The following is a 20,711-nucleotide window of genomic DNA, read 5'->3' as shown; positions in this document are numbered from 1 at the left end:
CAAGGCCATCCCCACACCCCACTACTTGCGTTCAAACAACTGCGTAACCTCAAACAGACCATTGTTCGCAGCCAGCTACCCAGCTTTCAGGAGAATAGTGACCACGACACCACACAACCCTGCTACAGCAACCTCTGCAAGACGTGCCGGATAATCAATACGGATGCCATCTCACGTGAGAACACCATCCACCAGGTACACAGTACATACTCTTGCGACTTGGCCAACGTTGTCTACCTGATACGCTGCAGGAAAGGATGTCCCGAGGCATGGTACATTGGGGAGACCATGCAGACGCTACGACAAAGGATGAATGAACACCGCTCGACAATCACCAGGCAGGAGTGTTCTCTTCCTGTTGGGGAGCACTTCAGCAGTCACGGGCATTCAGCCTCTGATCTTTGGGTAAGCATTCTCCAAGGTGGCCTTCAAGACATTTGACAACGCAGAATCGCCGAGCAGAAACTGATAGCCAAGTTCTGCACATGAGGACGGCCTCAACCGGGATCTTGGGTTCATGTCACACTACCTGTAACTATTTGGCCTGGGCTTGCAAAGTCTGACTAACCGTCCTGGCTTGAGACAAATCACACGTCTTTAACCTCTGCTTAACCCTTTCTTCACTCACATTGTCTGTACCTGTAAAGACTTGATTACCTGTTGAGACTCGCACTCCAACCATTATCTTGTAATTGAGTCGGTGTCTATATCTGCCCTGTTTGTGAACCCAACTCTCCACTCACCAGATGAAGGAGCAGCGCTCTGAAAGCTCGTGCTACCAAATAAACCTGTTGGATTTTAACCTGGTGTTGTGAGACTTCTTACTAGGCAGGAATTGATTAGTGCCTTGACTAACCTTTCAAAGCACTTCATAATGATGGGTGTCAGAGCCACCGGACGAGTCATTAAGGCATGCTGCTGGCTTTTCTTTGGTACCCCGACGATGGTCGCCTTCTTGAAGCAGGTAGGGACCTCAGATTGGGATAAAGAGAGATTGAAGGTGTCTGCGAATACCTCTGCCAGCTGGTCCGCACAGGACCCGAGTGCTGGTCCAGGTACCCTATCTGGGCCACTTGCTTTCTGTGGGTTGATTTTTGAGAAGGCTGCTCTGACATCTACAGTGGTAACCTCGGATACAGGTTCGTCCGAGGTTTCCAGGATCGAGGGCTGACCTCTTGCGCAAAACGGGCATAGAATTCATTGAGCTTATCAGGGAGGGATGCATCGGAGCTGGCGATTTTACCTGCCTTCATCTTGTAGTCTGTTATGTCTTGCAGACCTTGCCATAGTCGGCGGGAGTCCGTGCGGCTAGCCTGGGATTCTAGCGAGACAATTCACACCTCTTTAACCTGTGCTTAACCCTCTCTCCACTCACATTGTCTGTACCTGTAAAGACTTGATTACCTGTTAAGAAGTATTGTCTTTTGCATCTTTGATGGATCTCCATAGATCATATCTGGCTTTCTTGTATAGGTCAGGTCGCCTGACTTGAACACCTTAGACCTGGACTTCAGCAGGCAGTGGATGCCCCTTGTTCATCCATGGTTTCCAGTTGGGAAACATGCGAATTTGCTTCTTTGGCACACAGTCTTCTACACACTTACTAATGAAGTCAGTTACTGGAGTGGCGTACTCATTCAGGCTGGTCACAGAGTGTTTAAATACTGACCAGTCTACTGACTCTAAGCAGTCCCATAGGAGATCATCCGATTCCTCAGACCAACACTGCATGACTTTCTTTGACGGATTCTCCTGCTTCAGTTTTTGGAATGGAATACAATTATTGTAATAATTTTAACCAGAGAAGTTCTAGCTTTAATAGTTGATATATTTCATCCAAGTTCCACAAATGAAATCTCAGTGGTGCCCCAAAAGCCAGATAAGGAAAGAAACCGAGATCCATCAGCTTAGTGAGGAGTCTGAATCCATATTTGATGGAAGGACTGCATTGTTGTGAATATGGTACACATCAGCAATCTATACTTCATACATGGGCCAAATTATTTTTAAATAAATGAAATAAATGGAGGCTTAAAACCACCAAGTTGTCAACACGGAAGAGGAGGCTTTTCACTCTATTGTATGTGTGTGCCCATGGCTAAAACAACCCAAGAGCAATGGTACTGACCTACACTCCTCAGTCATGTATTTTCCATTATTCCAATACTTAGCCAGATTTCCCTCAAGGGTCATGGTTTCAACTACTTACTATGGCAAAGCATCCTGTGTGCTAATAACTTCCTGCATAAATAAATATCATCTAATACCTCTCCTCACTCTTAGAGGATTCTATATTAGTGACTCATCAATTCCTTGGAGTAAAGAGTCTCTCCTTTTCACCCCAAACTGCTCATTGTTAAAACATCACCTTGCAGCTATCGGTGTCAGTATACTATCAATCAGTGTATTGCAATTTCCTTAAAGGAACTGCTAGTTATACATGTGGCACTGATTGCACGATAAATAAATAGCTGGAACACTTTGGTGCAAGAGCTTCTCCAAGGTTAGTAAGACTGAGGAAGTGTCTTACAATAAACCAGCTTAAACCTAAAAGGATCGATTGTCTGGATTGATTCTTCCATCACAACTATTTGAGAGTAACAATCTGCTCCAGTGAAATAGTCTCAGAATTTCAAGTTAGAATTTTTATAGAATCCTAGAAAGTTATGTAGTTTCACTCACTGATCTCTATTCTTTCTCACCTTTTGGACTTTATCCATTAAGCAAGTATTCCCATAATGAATCACCACAAACTTCTATGTACTGGATTACACCTGCCAAACATATATGCATTCCGCTGAATTGCCTAGGTCCAAAGTCTTTCATTGCTCACAATTTGTAAACCCCTGACCTGTGTCTCTGAAAATTTCGATAGTGCCTGTCCAAAATATTTATACATGGGCGAGTAAATGCAAACTCAACACATACATCCACTATACCACTTCCAACCCGCCCCAATCCAAACTGTAACTGTTAGCCATAATCATTTGTATTTGGTCACCAGCTTTCAATCTGTGATATTATATTTCCACTTGCATTATTTACTCAAAATTGGATGGGACATGGTCATTGCTAGCAAATTACCCATTCCTATTTGTCCAAGGGGCTGGTGATGAACTGCTTTCTTGAACCATTGCAGTTCATGGGATGAAAAAACGTTACTGTTATGTACGGAGTTCCAGGATTTTAAGCTCTGTGACAATGAAGAAACAGCAAAATATCCAAATCAGAATAATGTGTGATTTGGAAGAGAACTTTGAGATGGTGTGCATCTGTGCCCCTGTCCTTTGTGGCAAAGAATATGGGCATGGGGAATTGCCCAAGAAGTCTAGCTGAGATGCTGCAGTGCACTCCTGACTTGTGCCTTGCAGATGGTGGATGACTTGTGCCTTGTAATAGATGGACAGGCTTTTGGAAGTCGATAGTATCATTTAATATCCAGGAAAGATGATTCGACTCTTTGTTAGAAGTGCTCATATCTGCCATTTCTGGAGCATGAATGTTACTTGCCACTTAAATCATAAACCCAAATGTAAACCAGGTCTTGATGCATACAGAAATCAACTGCTTCATTAATAATTATGAATATGTAAATAGTCAGAACCCACAAATCCAGTATGGCAGCTATTCAGGACTGATAGCTCAGTCAGCAATGGTGTCACCAAGCACTCGTGGCGATAGACATTGAAGCCCTCCACTCATGTACATTCATTGCCCTTTCTGCCCTCAAGTGATTTGTTTAAGTGCTGCTGAAAACTGCAATTGCCAGCAAACATCCCCAATTGTCTTTATGAAGGGAGGGAAAGTCATTGACGAAACAACTGAAAATGGTTGGGCCACGGACACTGTGCTGAAGAATTCCAACACTGATGCCCTGGAGCTGAGATGATTGGCTTCCAACAGCTACCTTCCTTTGTGCCAAGTATAACTCCAGCCAATAGAGAGCTTGGTTCCTGATACCCACTTCAATTTTACAAGGGCTCCTTAGTGCGCTTGACAGAGGGGAACCGGTGGATGTGGTGTTTTTAGATTTCCAGAAGGCATTCAATAAGGTGCCTCACAAAAGGTTGCTGCAGAAGATTGGGGTACACGGAGTTGGGGGTAAGGTGTTGGCGTGGATTGGGGATTGGCTATCTAACAGGAAGCGGAGAGTTGGAATAAATGGGTGCTTTTCTGGTTGGCAGTTGGTGACCAGTGGCATGCCGCAGGGATCGGTGCTGGGGCCTCAACTGTTTACCATTTACATAGATGATCTGGAGGAGGGGACTGAGTGTAGGGTATCAAAGTTTGCTGATGACACGAAGATGAGTGGGAAAGCGAATTGCGTGGAGGATGCGGAAAGTCTGCAGAGAGATTTGGATAGGCTGAGCGAGTGGGCGAGGATCTGGCAGATGGAATATAACGTTGGCAAATGTGAGGTTATCCACTTCGGAAGAGATAATAGAAAACTGGAATATTATTTAAATGGAGAAAAATGACATCATGCTACTGTGCAGAGGGACCTGGGAGTCCTTGTGCACGAATCGCAAAAACTCAGTCTGCAGGTGCAGCAGGTGATCAAGAAGGCAAATGGAATGTTGGCCTTTATCGCAAGGGGGATAGAATATAAAAGGGAGGTCTTGCAGCAACTGTACAAGGCACTGGTGAGGCCGCAACTGGAGTAGTGTGTGCAGTTTTGGTCCCCTTATTTGCGAAAGGCCTTGGACGGAGTGCAGAGAAGGTTCACCAGGTTGATACCGGAGATGAGGGGTATAGCTTATCAGGAGAGATTGAACAGATTGGGTCTGTACTCGTTGGAGTTTAGAAGGGTGATCTTATAGAGACATATAAGATAATGAAGGGGCTGGATAGGGTAGAGGTAGAGAGATTCTTTTCACTTAGAAGGGAAACCAGAACTAGAGGGCACAGCCTCAAAATAAGTGGGGGCCGGTTCAGAACAGAGTTGAGGGGGAACTTCTTCTCTCAGAGGGTAGTGAATCTCTGGAATCCTCTGCCCATTGAATATGTTTAAATCACGGGTAGATAGATTTCTGATCGATAAGGGAATTAAGGAATATGGGGAGCAGGTGGGTAAGTGGAACTGATTCGCCTCAGATCAGCCATGATCTTGTTGAATGGCGGGGCAGGCCCGAGGGGCTAGATGGCCTACTCCTGCTCCTATTTCTTATGTTATGTTCTTATGACATGCTCAGTCAAATGCTGGCTTGATGTTACCAATTTAGCGCACATTTGAAAATCAGTTCCTTTGCCTACATTTGGACTAAGGCTGTAATGAGATCTGGAGTTGAGCACTTATGGTGGAAACCAAACTGAACATCGGTGCACAGTTATTGGTTTAAAGTGCCACTTGGGCTTCAATCACTTTGCAATTAATTAAAACTGCTGATGGGTATAGAACATGTGCTTGGAACCTCTGACAATGTGGAAAATTGCCCAGCTTGCCAGAGCTTGTCTAGACATGTGGCTAGCTCTGGAAGCACAAGTCCATTACTCAACAGCCAGGATGTTGTCGAGGCCAAAACTTTTGCTGCATCCTGCTCCCATTAGTTGTTCAGCTCCCCAGTCATGAATGAACGTGGCAGCACTGAAGTGTTTTGATCTGACCCATTGGTTGTGGATCACAGTTCAACTTATAATATGCTATCTCTACTGTTATGTATGCATATCGCCCTGTATTGTAACTTCACCTTGTAATACTTGTGTCAGTAGGACTGTGGCTGCTCCTGGCATACTCTCCTACGTTCCTATGGAACCAGGGTTGGGAACATGGCAGTGGGATTTACCAGATCACAAAGTTAGATTGTGGTGGAATACAGTTCCGCTGATGATGGTCCCGAGCACCTCCATGGATAACCAGCTGCACGGTGTGTTCTGAATTTATTCATTTAGCATGATGGTAGTACCACGTGGCATGATGTAGAGCATTCTCAAGTTGAAGACTGAACTTGAGTCTTCGCAAGAACTGTATTTACTCCTACATACTGTCATGGCGAGATGCACCTGCAATAAGTAGGTTGGGGATGACGAGGTCAAGTAGCATCTCTAGAAGCAGATGGTGGAAGAACCCACAAGCCCAAATATGGCAGCTATTTAGGACTGTTAGCGCTGCCACAATGGTGTCACCAAGCTACTCATGATGACAGACATTTAAGCCCTCCACTCATGCACATTCATTGCTCTTTCTGCCCTCAATGATACTAAGCGTTGCTGAATGTGGAGTACTACTTAAAGTGTTAAATCGTATTAAAAAAGGGTGCAGGTTCATAGAAATCATAGAAATCATAGAAACCCTACAGTGCAGAAGGAGGCCATTCGGCCCATCGAGTCTGCACCGACCACAATCCCACCCAGGCCCTACCCCCACATATTTACCCACTGATCCCTCTAACCTACGCATCTCAGGACTCCAAGGGGCAATTTTAACCTGGCCAATCAACCTAACCCGCACATCTTTGGACTGTGGGAGGAAACCGGAGCACCCGGAGGAAACCCACGCAGACACGAGGAGAATGTGCAAACTCCACACAGACAGTGACCCGAGCCGGGAATCGAACCCGGGACCCTGGAGCTGTGAAGCAGCAGTGCTAACCACTGTGCTACCGTGCCGTTGCTTTAAGAGTTGATCATAAGCTGATTGTGATGTCAGTAGGGTGTGCACTTAGGCTGCTGTTTTATTTTCAGTTTTGTATACTGCGCAGAGCAGAGAACAACTTTCAATAAAATCTTTTGTGTGTTTCTTCAAATCCAGTGTGAAAACCACGTTCTTTTCTGTCTGTTAAAACCCACAATTCCTAGCATATTTACGACATTACAGAAATAAAATTGGTGGCGAGATGGGTCATGTTTCATCGAGAAAAGATCCCAAGAAGAAAAAAATGTGGGTCTTCACAATACTAGAAGCTGGGAAAAAGCAACAACAGGATTAAAGATTAAACTGCTACTGCAGGAAGACTCAAATAAGAAAAAGCGATCTGTGTTGCTTTTCAAAGAGGAGTGACATTCCAGACAGTATCTGGTATATTTGAAAAAAGCTTTGGTGTACAGCTGGGACCTTTTGAAAAAAAATACTTCAAGTCAACAGCCTTCAGATTAAAAAAGTGGAGCACTGGGAAGACAGCATGTTAAAAAAATAGAGCTGTCTCAAGTTGTTAGTGCCTGCAAAAGAAATGGAAGGTCAATTAGGATCCGTGGGTCCTTTCAAATGAATCATGGAGTTCCTACGTAGAGAGTTTTCAGTGCTTTGTACAAGTGAATAAAATTGAAAACTAGTTGCGCGTACCAGTTTTAACTCAGTACAATTGGATCCAAAACCTATAATTTGCTCCGAAGCTTGGTTCATCCAGCAAAGCCAGGAGTCACTGATCATCATGGAACAGTTCAGGTTCCACCAAAGGAATCAAGTGGAAGGCAAAAAGCTTCACTCAGTTTGTGGCAACCTTAAAAAGGCTGGCGTAATAGAGTTTGCTGGGTCATTAGAAGATATTCTGAGATTGTCTAGTTTGTGGTCTGCAAAATGAGGCTATCCAAAGAAGATTGCTTACTGATCATGCATTGACATTAAAGGCAGCAGAAGAAATCACAGTGTCACTGGAACTGGCTACTATAGAGCCTTCACAATTTAGTGCAGGAATGAAGATCCACAAGTTGGGAACTACCTATATGAAGTCAAAACGGCAACAAGCAGGTCACAGATGTGCCAAAATGAGCCATTGAGCAAGTCAATGCTGGAGGAAGGATAGTCAATGCAAGAATTGTGGCAAAATGGATCACATTGCAAAAGCTTGTTGGGCTAGATCAGCTTCCCTGGAGACAAATATTCAAAGAATCTGGGTACCTTCAAGAAGAACAAGTTGCATTCCTCAAAAAAATTAAAAATATGGAAGTAAAGAATTACAACCGAGGAGAATATCCTGAAATATGAAGAAGAGCTCCAACTGAATGTCTTATCCATGCAGGGTGAATCATATAGATTTTGGGTGATTCTAAAGTTAAGTGGACATCATATTAGGATGGAGGGTGAGAGCTAAACAGTAAGTTGACCTAATTTCCCCCCTGGTTTCTATGGCTTTGACTCATCTTTCATTCCCTCTCCCTGCAGTATAAATATCTCCCACTTTCTATGCCTTTTAGCTTTGACAAAGGGTCATCTGGACTCAAAACGTCAGCTCTTTTCTCTCCTTACAGATGCTGCCAGACCTGCTGAGATTTTCCAGTGTTTTCTCTTTTGGTATTAGGATGGAGGTTGAAACTGGTGCTGCTGCATCTTTAATATCGGAGACTACATACAAACAAATGCTGAAGCATCTTCCTTTTAAAACCAGCTAATGTGATTTTTAAGGATATACATGGAAGAGATTGTGCCGTTAAAAGCATCTTCCTTTTAAAACCAGCTAATGTGATTTTTAAGGACATACATGGAAGAGATTGTGCCGTTAAAACGGTTACATCATGGTTAACCTAGAGTTGAGTGGACAAAAGGCAGAGTTGTCTCTCCATGTGGTGCGTAGAAATATTCCTGTTCTTTTTGGGAGACCATGGTTTGAGAAGATAAAGCTTAACTGGAGTGTTGTCAACAGATTGGTCGATACCAAAACAGACGTACAGCACCTTCCAGATAATTACAAGAGTGTATTTGAAGAAACACTCGGCTCAATGAAGGGAATTCAAGTGAAACAAGATAAAGGCTAATAGTCAACCAAAAAAGTCTGAGCAAGAATACTCCCTTATGCAATTTGCCCCAATGTCAAAAAATTAGTACAACTTGTTAACACTAGGGTGTCAGTGCTGGATTCTGCCGATTACAATGAGTGACTGGGCTACTCCCATTGTACCTGTCATGAAACCAGATGGTTCAGTTAGTATTTGTGGTGATTTTAAAACATAAATTTCAACACCATAAATCTGGTGTTGTGTGCTGATCAATATCCGCTTCCTTTAGTTGAAGATTTGTTGCAGGCTTATCAAGTGGGCAGAAATTCAAGCATATTTACAGATGAATCACAACCATTGCTTACCATTGTTACTCATGAAAGGTCTTTTTCATTGTAAAAGATTGCCTTTTGCACAAGCCCTATTCCAAAGATCAATGTCAGATTTTAAGGAGTCTCTCTGGTCTACAATGTTACCTGAATGATATTCTAATTACAGGGTCCAGTGAACAAGAGCACTGAAATAACTTAGTAGCAACATCGGAATGTCTTCAAGCAAATGGTAGGCATATCGAAAAAGGTGAGACATTTTCCAGGAGGCAGTCCAATGCTTGGATCACATTATTTGAACCATAAAATCCCCACAGTGCTGAAGGTGGTCATTCGGCCCATCAAATCTGCAGCAACCCTCCGAATAGCATCTTACCCAGGCTCACCCTTCTGTCCCATCCCTGTAACCCTGCTCATTCAGCATGGCTAATTCACCTAACCTATATATCTTTGGACACTAAGGGGCGATTTAGCATGACCATTTCACCTAACCTGCACGTCAAGTGGGATTGAGGGTGATGTAAAAGGGGTGGGGGAGTTGTACTGGTTAAGGAGAATATCACAGCTGTACTGCGGGAGGGCACCTCGAAGCGTTCATACAGTGAGGCAATACGGGTAGAGCTCAGGAATAGGAAGGGTGTAGTCACAATGCTGGGGATTTACTATAGGCCGCCCAACAGCCAGCACGAGATAGAGGGACAGATATGTAGGCAGATTTTGGCAAGGTGCAATAGTAACAGGGTTGTTGTGGTGGGAGATTTTAAACTGGGACTCACGTAGTGCTAGGGGCGTGGATGGGGCAGAGTTTGTAAAGAGCATCCAGGAGGGCTTCTTGAAATAGTATATACTGTCCATACTGGGCCTGGTATTGGGGAATGAGCCCAGCCAGGTGGTTGACATTTCAGTAGGAGAGCAGTTCGGGAACAGTGACCACAATTCAGTAAGCTTTAAAGGTACTGATGGATAAAGAAAAGTATAGTCCTCAAGTGAAGGTGCTAAACTGGGGGAAGGCTAATTACAATATTAGGCAGGAATTGAAGAATGCAAATTGGGGGCAGATATTCAAGGGCAAATCAACATTCGGCACATGGGAGGCTTTCAAGTGCAAGTTGATAGGGATTCAGGACCGGCACATTCCTGGAAGGGTGAAGGATAAATATGGCAAGTTTTGGGAACCTTGGATGACGAAAGATACTGTGAACCTAGTCAAAGAGAAAAAGGAAACATTTGTCAAGGCTAGGAGGCTGGGAACACACTAAACAAGCGTGCAATACAAGGAAAGTAGAAAGAAACTTAAGCAAGGAGTAAGGAGGGCTAAAAGGGGTCACGAAAAATCATTGGCCAGCAGGATTAAGGAAAATCCCAAGGCTTTTTATACATACATAAAGAGCAAGAGGGTAGCCAGGGAGAGGGTTGGCCCACTCAAGGACAAAGGAGGGAATGTGTGTGTGGAGCCAGAGGAAATGGGCGAGGTATTAAATGATTACTTTGTGTCAGTATTCACCAAAGAGAAGGACTTGGTGGATGATGAATCTGGGAAAGAGTGTGTAGATAGTTTGAGTCACGTTGAGATCAAAAAGGAGGTGGTATCGGGGTTCTTCAGAAACATTAAGGTAGACAAGTCCCCAGGGCCTGATAGGATATACCCCAAAATGCTGAGAGAGGCAAGGGAGGAAATTGCTGGGGCCTTGAGAGAAATCTTTGTATCCTCACTGGCTACAGGGAAGGTACAGTAAGAAGTTTAACAACACCAGGTTATAGTCCAATAGGTTTATTTGGTAGCAAAAGCCACACAAGCTTTCGGAGCTACAAGCCCCTTCTTCAGGTGAGTGGGAATTCTGTTCACAAACAGAGCACATAAAGACACAAACTCAATTTACATGAATAATGGTTGGAATGCGAATACTTACAACGAATCAAGTCTTTAAGAAACAAAACAATGTGAGTGGAGAGAGCATCAAGACAGGCTAAAAAGATGTGTATTGTCTCCAGACAAGACAGCCAGTGAAACTCTGTGGGGGTTACAAATAGTGTGACATGAACCCGATATCCCGGTTGAGGCTGTCCTCGTGTGTGCGGAACTTGGCTATCAGTTTCTGCTCAGTGACTCTGCGCCGTCGTGTGTCGCGAAGGCGCAGAGTCACTGAGCAGAAACTGATAGCCAAGTTCCGCACACACGAGGACGGCCTCAACCGGGATATCGGGTTCATGTCACATTATTTGTAACCCCCAGAGTTTCACTGGCTGTCTTGTCTGGAGACAATACACATCTTTTTAGCCTGTCTTGATGCTCTCTCCACTCACATTGTTTTGTTTCTTAAAGACTTGATTAGTTGTAAGTATTCGCATTCCAACCATTATTCACGTAAATTGAGTTTGTGTCTTTATGTGCTCTGTTTGTGAACAGAATTCCCACTCACCTGAAGAAGGGGCTTGCAGCTCCGAAAGCTTGTGTGGCTTTTGCTACCAAATAAACCTGTTGGACTTTAACCTGGTGTTGTTAAACTTCTTACTGTGTTTACCCCAGTCTAACGCCGGCACCTCCACATCATGACTACAGGGAAGGTCCCAGAGGATTGGAGAATAGCCAATGTTGTTCCTTTGTTTAAGAAGGGTAGCAAGAATAATCCAGGTAATTACAGGCCAGTGAGCCTTACATCAGTGGTAGGGAAATTATTGGAGAGGATTCTTCAAGACAGGATCTACTCCCACTTGGAAATAAGTGGACGTATTAGCGAGAGGCAACATGGTTTTGTGAAGGGGAGGTCATGTCTCACGAACTTGATAGAGTTTTTCGAGGAAGTGATGAAGATGATTGATGAGGGTAGGACAGTGGATGTTGTCTACATGGGCTTCAGTAAGGTCTTTGACAAGGTCCCTCATGGCAGACTGGTGCAGAAGGTGAAGTCGCATGGGATCAGAGGTGAGCTGGCAAGGTGGATACAGAACTGGCTCGGTCATAGAAGACAGAGGGTAGCAGTGGAAGGGTGTATTTCTGAATGGAGGGCTGTGACAAGTAGCATTCCTCAGGGATCAGCGCTGGGACCTTTACTGTTTGAAATGATTTGGAGGAAAATGTAACTGGATTGATTAGTAAGTTTGCGGATGACACAAAGGTTGGTGGATTTGCGGATAGCAATGACAACCATCAGAGGATACAGATTGGTTGGAGGTCTGGACGGAGAGATGGTAAATGGAGTTTAATCCGGACAAATGTGAGGTAATGCATTTTGGAAGGTCTAATAAAGATAGGCAATATACAATAAATGGAAGAACCCTTGAGTATTGATATGTAGAGGGATCTGGGTGTACAGGTACACAGGTCACTGGAAGTGGCAATGCAGGTGGAAAAGGTAGTCAAGGCGGCATACGGCATGCTTGCTTTCATCGGCCGGGGCATTCAGTTTAAAAATTGGCACGTCATGTTGCAGCTTTATAGAACCTTAGTTAGGCCACACTTGGAATATAGTGTTCAATTCTGGCTGCCACACTACCAGAAGGATATGGAAGCTTTGGAGAGGGTACAGAAAAGATTTACCAGGATGTTGCCTGGCATGGAGGGCATTAGCTATGAGGAGAGGTTGGAGACCTGATAGAAGTCTACAAGATTATGAGGGGCATGGACAGAGTGGATAGTCAGAAGCTTTTTCCCCAGGATGGAAGTCAATTACTAGACGGCATAGGTTTAAGGGGCAAGGTTTAAAGGAGATGTACGAGGCAAGGTTTTTTACACAGAGGGTGGTGGGTGCCTGGAACTTGATACCGGGGGAGGTAGTGGAAGCAGTTACGATAGTGAGTTTTAAGGGGCGTCTGGACAAATACATGAATAGGATGGGAATAGAGGGATATGGTCCCCAGAAGGGTAGGGTGTTTTAGTTCAGTCGGGCAGCATGATCGGTGCAGGCTTGGAGGGCCTGTTCCTGTGCTGTAATTTTTTTTGTTCTTTATCTTTAGACCATGGAAGGAAACCGGAGCACCTGAAGGAAACCCACTTAGACACGGGGAGAACATGCAAACTCCACACAGTCACCCGTGGCTTGAATTAAACCCAGATTCCTGGTGCAGTGAAGCAACAATGCTAATCACTTTACTACCATGCCACAGTTTTTGATAGTGAAGGCCTACATAAAGCACCTAAAAAAGATGGATACTATTTTAGACACCACACATCCAACAAACGTGACACAATTGAGGTCCTTTCTAGGGTTAATAAATTGTCATATTTGTCCCTAACTTCGTAAATTATGCAATGGTTTCAATAATGTAGCTATGTGTGAAACAGTCATGGGACTGGACAACAATGTGAGAAAGCATACAAGGATGTCAAAGATGTTTTGCAGAAGTCTGAAGTATTAGCTCATTTTAATCTGAATCTACTGTTCGCATTTGCTTCCGGCGCTTCACCTTATGGACTGGGGATAGTAGTTTCACATATCATGGCTTATGCCTTTACGAGAAGAACGACTAACAGCTTTTGCTTCTTGTACTCTGGTTCTGTATCTAACTATGCTCAGCTGGTAAAAGCATGGAGTACAATTTTTGGCATATGAAAGTTTCATCATTATTTATATGGTTGTCATTTCACATTATTAACTGATCATTGACCATTAACAACTATTTTGGGCCATATAAAGATAAACCTTTGTTAGCTGCTGGTTGATTACAAAGATGGTTACTGGTCTTATCTAAACATTCTTGTAATATAAAGTATCAATAATCAGAGTGCCATCCTAATGCATCATCATGCTTACCTTTACCTTATTGAGCACATATCAACTAGTTTTACTAATATTCTTTATTACTAACTAGTGTATAATTTGCCTGTGACAGCTTCTCAAGTTCAGAGACATACCAGAAATTATTCCATGATGGATATGGTATTGGAAGGAACAATGGCTGGAATGTATCACCCACATGCTAATTTGAAACCAAATGTGTGAAGAAAGATGGAGTTGACCGTCCAACGTGGGTGTGTATCATAGAATCATAGAAACCCTACAGTATAGAAAGAGGCCATTCGACCCATCAAGTCTGCACCGACCACAATCCCACTCAGGCCCTACCCCCATATCCCTACATGTTTACCCACTAATCCCTCTAACCTACGCATCTCAGGACACTAAGGGCAATTTTAGCGTGGCCAATCAACCTAACCCGCACATCTTTGGGCTGTGGGAGGAAACCGGAGGAAACCCACGCAGACACGAGGAGAATGTGCAAACTCCACACAGACAGTGACCCAAGCCGGGAATCGAACCCAGGTCCCTGGAGCTGTGAAGCAGCAGTGCTAACCACTGTGCTACCGTGCCGCCCACTATTGTGGGGAATCCTAGTGATCATTCCTCTAGTTTGCGTGGAAGAGTTCTTAAACAACCTTATGAATGACATCCTGGTACATTCCAGAACAATGAATTAACAGTTATTTTTGGTGGCTGGATGTTCAGATTGAAAAGTGGGACAGCTCCAATCCTGTGCATGAATAAGCAATACACTATTGTTGTCTCCTTTACATCCTTGGGAATGGCCAAAAATGCCTTAGCAATAATTACATGCAGATTTTACTGGTCTGTTTGAGGGTCCATATTCTTAATCTTAACTGATGCACACTCAAAATGGCTAGAAGTTATGAGATCTACTACATCTGAACAAACTATCGACAAACTTCATGAAATTTTTCAAGGTTTGTTAAACTGGAACAGATTGTTCGCAATAATACTTCACAGTTACTTCACAAGAGTTTGAGGATTACCTCAAAGTAAATGATATTCAACATATAAAATCCGCACCTTATCATCCAACCAATGGATTAGCTTCAAGATTCATACAATCCTTGAAACATTCTTTAAAAGCTTCAAAAGAGCAAGGTTCATTATCGCATCATGTGAATAGTTTTTTGTCATCTTATAGAACACTGCTCATGCGACTACCCAAACCTGCATTACAATTAAGGAAAGTTGAGAACTACATTTGATTGGTTATTACCTCCAGAAACTTCAGAGATAGAAGAGCGTCAACAGCCATCTCACATTGCTTGACGAGAAGGCAAAATGTTGTTCATTTCAACAAGGAGATTGAGTGTTAGCACGTAATTATGCCATGGGTAAGAGATGGATACTAGCCATAGTTTAGTGAAAACAACTCCAACTTCTTACACAGATCAAACCAAAAATGAACTAGTTTGGTGATGCCATGCTAACCAATTGTCATCTCAAAATGATTTCTCAGAACCCTTTCCAGAAGTACCAACTTCTTTAATGCAAAGTGTTGTGAATACTACTACGGAAGACTTAGTTGCCTGATCATTGTGTTTATGCTACTATACTGAGTAGCAATAATACAGAATTAGTTTCAAGAAAATGGTCTACTGAAGTTCCAAATCATACTTCTAGGGTCAAGGACAGCCAAATTCCAGAACGTCATACACAACCAATGGGGAATGGATGTCCTCCTGATCAACTTTCTTATTGACTGTGTATAATGATTAATGATGCATAGTACTGTGTCTAGAGTATTACTGATCCTATGTATAACATTGTAATTTGTTGTCATGACCACAGAAGTAAAAGGGGAGAGATGTTATATATTGTAAGAAAGGGTGCAGGTTACTTTAAGAGCTGATCACATTATTTGATTGGGATGTCAGTAGGTGTGCGCTTAGACTGTTGTTTTACTTTCAGTTTTGTATAGTGTGCAGAGCAGAGAACAGCTTTCAATAAAACCTGTTGTGTGTTTGTTTGAATCCACATGTGCAAACCACATTTTTTCCTTTCTGTTAAAACTCTCAACCCCCAACATAGTTCGAACATTACAGAAAGAAAATTAACTATGTACAGCCTGTAACTCCTAAACTGCTTCCATTGGATGGAGCACCCCAGAAAAGAAGAATGATCCAAGCAGACTTGCATCTTTTTCCTTTCCCCTAGAGACAAGTGAGTTCCAATAAGATGATACTATGGAACTTACGGCCTTCAGATTGGGGTCAACCACTTGAACTGTGGTCATTGCCTTCATATATAACACACAGGCCTCATTCAGGATTAATCATTTTGAATTTTGTGCAAAAATAGATGACTATTATTACTTTGACAATTACTTAAGTTGATTTAGTAAATCTAGTGAAATTTTTAAAATTAGATTAAAAACTTATGCAACATCTCAGCTCGTAAAAATGTAGTTGTTTTCAGTACCTCTGAGTTTATACAGTTCACCACTGGCAGCTTGAACTATAAACATGTGAGAAACTTCATCACTGGGAGAGATCAATGCACCAGACAAATGCAGAACTCCTCGTGGCTTCTGACCTTTGAATTGCTCGTTTACGAAGTATTGCAGCACACCCAACTCGCAGTTCAGAACAAAATACCTGCATCAAAAAAAGATTTCACATGAACATACACATCAGCAACTATATGACATCAAATTATACATAACAGAGATAGACTTAAATTACCAGGCTGCATATATCCTGTCAAACAAGATTCAAATGCACTAAACTGATTAATTTTCAGGAAGAAGAATGCAGTAGAGAACAATGAATATTTAACCACAATGTTGTAAGAAATCACAATGAAGTAATAACCAGACAGTGCTTTCCACCCCAGTGAAATTCCATTGTTCCAGTGTACTTCTGTATGCTTGCATCTCAGTAACTGACTTTCAAGATAGACAATTAGGTGCAGACAAGGCTGCCAGTTATGTTTTTTTAGTCTCTGGGAGCTCCAAATTGAATTTATGAATGAACACAATGATGTTACACATGTCTTCTCCCAACTTGAGCCTGAACAGATTTCTGCACTGTTGAACTGGCCAAGGTAAAAACCAACTGCAATAGGATTGTACAGCACACTATTTGGCAGCACCTTCGAAACATACAAACAGAACTCAAATCTAAGCATAACATGCAACTTTGAACATGCAGAAAGGCGAAATACTGTGAATGCTAGAAATTCAAAATAAAAAACAGAAAATGCTAAAATCCTCCATCAATTACCTGTGAACAGAGAAAACATTTCAAATTGATGATGTTTCATCAGAACTGAGGAAAAGTTAGAGATGTAATAAGTTTTGAGCAAGGGGTTGGTGGGGCAAGGGCAAAAGAAAGTCTGTGATAGGGTGGAAGATGGAAGAGATTGAATGTCGAAAGGAGTTGGTCATACAAGTCCAAAGGGAATGGTAATGAGGCAAGAAGATAAACAAAAGATGCGCCTGAAGCAAGTGTGCTGCTGTCTGAAAACAAAATAAGAGAAAAACCAAAACATGCGAAGGAAACAAAATGAGGTCCAAAATTGTAGAAGTTAATATCACATCTGCAAGGTTGTAAAATGCCTATTCAAAAGATGAGACATTGTTCTTCGAGCTTACATTCAACTGCAATGGAACAGTGCAGCAGGCAAGGACAGAGATGTCAGCATGAGAGCAAGGTGGAGAATTAAAAAGAATGACCGACCACAAAAAGTTCTGGACCATGCTTGTGGTTTGAAGGAGAGAGGAGGACAGGAACCCAATATAACTCAGCCAGCACAAGGATAAAAGGATGAACAGGACTTTGTGTAAGTTAGGTCACAGGCAGCAGTTTTAAATTACCTCCAATTTACAGAGGGTAGGATATGGGATACCAGAAAGAATGCAAGGCAAGTTAACAGGTAACAAGGCACGAATGAGGATTTCAGCAGCAGAAAAGCTGAGACAGGGATAAAGTTAAGCAATTACGTCTGCAGCTCAAGAAATCAAATGTGATGCCAAGGCTGTAAACAAGATTCAGCTTCAGCCTCAAGACAGTTGCCAGGGAAAGGAATGGCATCAGTAGCTAGGAGAAACAATGGTTTCAGTCTTCCAAAATTTAATGGGAAGGAATTTCTGCTCATCTTGCACAGGATATAAAATTAGCAGTCTGATAATTTAGCAGCAGCGCAGGAGTCAAGAGAAGTGGAAATGGGCGTCATCAACATATATGTGAAAACTAACTGCACTTTCTGATGACGTTGCCAAAGAGCAGCACATAGATAAGAAATATGAATGGACCCAAGGTCACCAGATGCAATAGTGCAAGGGCAGGAAGCCACTGCAAATGATGTTGTGTCAAAGTTTAAATAAAAATGAAACCTTGTGATAGCAGTTCCACCAAGCTGGATAACAGATGGTGTTGGAAGAGGATGATGTGGTCAACTGTATCAAAAGCTGCAGAGGAGATCATTAACTTTTAGTCACAGTCACATAGGATGTTATTTGTGACTTTGAATAGAGTGTTTCAAATTGTAGCAAGGCAGAAAACAAATTGAAGGGATTCGAACAGAGAGCTCCAGTAAAGATGGGAACATGTTCAAAGATTTGAGGGGAAAGTAAGTTTTGGCTGAGATGATAGTTTGCAAGGAGGCAGGGGTCAAGTTTTGGTATAATGAGGGGGAAGGGTAATGATAGCAGATTTAAAGGAAGAGGGACTGCACCTGAATAGCAGGAACTGTTAATAATATTGGCTAACATGGGGATCAGAGGGTGGGTCTCGTGGATAAGATGTGCTTGGCATATGAATGAGGTCAAATGAGTCTTCTGACACGGGTGGGGAATAGCTTTAGAGGAAGTTTGATTAGGTGGGCTGATGGAAGGCTTATGGCAGAGGCAACAAATCAAATACTCTCAATCTTGGGATCAAAGAAATCCATGAATTCCTCACATTTATGTTGAAGGGGAGAATAAAGGTGGCCATTAAGAATTTAAAAAGTTTGCAATGGAGGAAAAGCAGCCAGAGCTTATCTTTGCATTCCAGGATGACCCTGAAATACTGAGCACTTTGAGCAGCTCGGAACAAGACCCAATTGATCTTTATGACATTGCCCATCATATCAAAGATTTGAGGGGAATGCAAGTTTTGGATGAGATGATAATTTGCAAGGAGGCAGGGGTCAAGTTTTGGTTTAACGAGGGGAAGGGTAACGATAGCAGATTTAAAGGAAGAGGGACTGCACCTGAACAGCAGGAACTATTAATAATATTGGCTAACATGGGGATCAGGGGTTGGGTCTCATGGATTGGGCAACATGGTAGCACAGTGGTTAGCATTGCTGTTTCACAGCTCCAGGGACCTGGGTTCTATTCCTGGCTTGTCACTGTCTGTGTGGAGTTTGCACATTCTCCTCGTGTCTGCGTGGGTTTCCTCCGGGTGCTCCGGTTTCCTCCCACAGTCCAAAGATGTGCAGGTTAGGTCGATTGGCCATGCTAAAATTGCCCCTTAGTGTCCTGAGATGCGTAGGTTAGAGGGATTAATGGGTAAATATGTAGGGATATGGGAGTAGGGCCTGGGTGGAATTGTGGTCGGTGCAGACTCGATGGGCCAAATGGCCTCTTTCTGCATTGTAGGGATTCTATGATTCTATGATCATTTCAAGTCTGCATCCCCTAGACCTGGGGGAAAAAGAGAAGTGGAGCATGCAGACGAACAACGAGGGTGAGAGAATAATGGTTGCGTTGGGGACCAGGGCTAATGTGAAGGTAGAGTCGAGCAAATCAATAGTAACAAAATATTGTGGTGAATGGAGCAGGAGGCTAGACAGTTGGGATTTTGAAAAGGCAATAAGGGAATTGGGGATTATGTTTTTCTGAGGCAAGTACAGAAGGAGATAGGGTTGGGGCAGGTAAAGGAGAGATTCAAGGCAGTGATCAGGGATGCTCTTAACAGTGATTGATACAGTGGGGCCAGAAAGTCACATGAGATGGCAAGGTCAAATGGGTGGTCATGAACAAGGGTTGGGGAGGTTACATGATGCGAGAGACAGCAGGAGAGACAGATTGAAATCAGCTGGGATGAGAAATTCAATGCAGAGGCGGAAGGAGGAAAACAGTGAGGATGTCCATTTTTTAAAATCCGTTCATGGGATGTGAGCGTCACTGGCTGGGCATTTATTGCTCATCACTAATTGCTCAAAGGGCATTTAAGAGTCAGCCACATAGCAGTGGATCTCATTTGGTATCAGTTTAAGTTTTATGTTTCTGTATGTGTGTGCCAAGGGTTAAAACTTTAGTTTAGCTTCATGTTAAACAAAGGTGCCTGCATGTCTATAGGTTTGAGTTTCACATTAAACTTGGTCATTGTAATTAAAAGTTTACAACGTAAAAACAATTTTTGAAAAAACTAAGCTGTTGCTTAGCAACCAGAAGCCAACACTGAAGAGTAGAAGCAGCTGTTTTCAGCTGGAACCAGGTAACCCAAGAAGCAAGACATTGTTTACAGAGCCTGCCAGTACAAGCAGGACAATGGAGTAAAGGGCAGAAAACAAGTCCCAGAAGCTAAATAACAGTCAGAAATCAGGGAATAAAAAGAAACCCAGGAAGGCTGAAGTCAAAGGGACGAAAGAACTGGAATCTGAACAAGAAACTGTTCAAACGAAAGGGACAGAGGCACTCCCAGTTAAAGACAGCGCTATAAAGGTGCAGACCTAGAGAAGTAAAGCTCAGCAGAAGGCAGACATCCAAAGTAATCCTAAAGTTGGTGACCTTAATACAGCCCACCAGTAGAAGAGTTGTATTTAGACTTCCAGAAGGTGTTCAACAAGGAACCTCACAAAAGATTAAGTCATAAGGTAAAAGCCCATGGTGTTGAAGATAGTATATTGGCATGGATAACAAATTGACAGGAAACAGCGAGTGGGGACAAGGGGTCCTTTTTCAGGTTGACAACCTATAACCAGTGGGGTTTCACAGGGATCAGGACTGCTACCGGAACAGTTTACAATTTATATT

General features: G+C 42.8%; 1 protein-coding gene across 2 annotated transcripts in view; it reads right to left on the bottom strand.

Moving 5' to 3' along the window:
* The window catches only part of LOC144511797 (oxysterol-binding protein-related protein 10-like), a 198,164-nt gene that overhangs the window by 143,465 nt on the left and 33,988 nt on the right, over positions 1–20,711 (bottom strand). For both annotated transcript variants that reach the window (XM_078242146.1, XM_078242136.1), the window contains exon 2: positions 16,166–16,341. In XM_078242146.1, coding sequence (XP_078098272.1) covers positions 16,166–16,341 — 176 coding nt within the window. The remainder of the gene's footprint in view (positions 1–16,165; positions 16,342–20,711) is intronic.

This window comes from Mustelus asterias, chromosome 2 (genome assembly GCF_964213995.1).
Source record: "Mustelus asterias chromosome 2, sMusAst1.hap1.1, whole genome shotgun sequence".
Lineage (NCBI taxonomy): Eukaryota > Metazoa > Chordata > Chondrichthyes > Carcharhiniformes > Triakidae > Mustelus > Mustelus asterias.
Note: the sequence above shows the minus strand (reverse complement) of the source record. Positions and strands in the feature narration are given on the sequence as shown.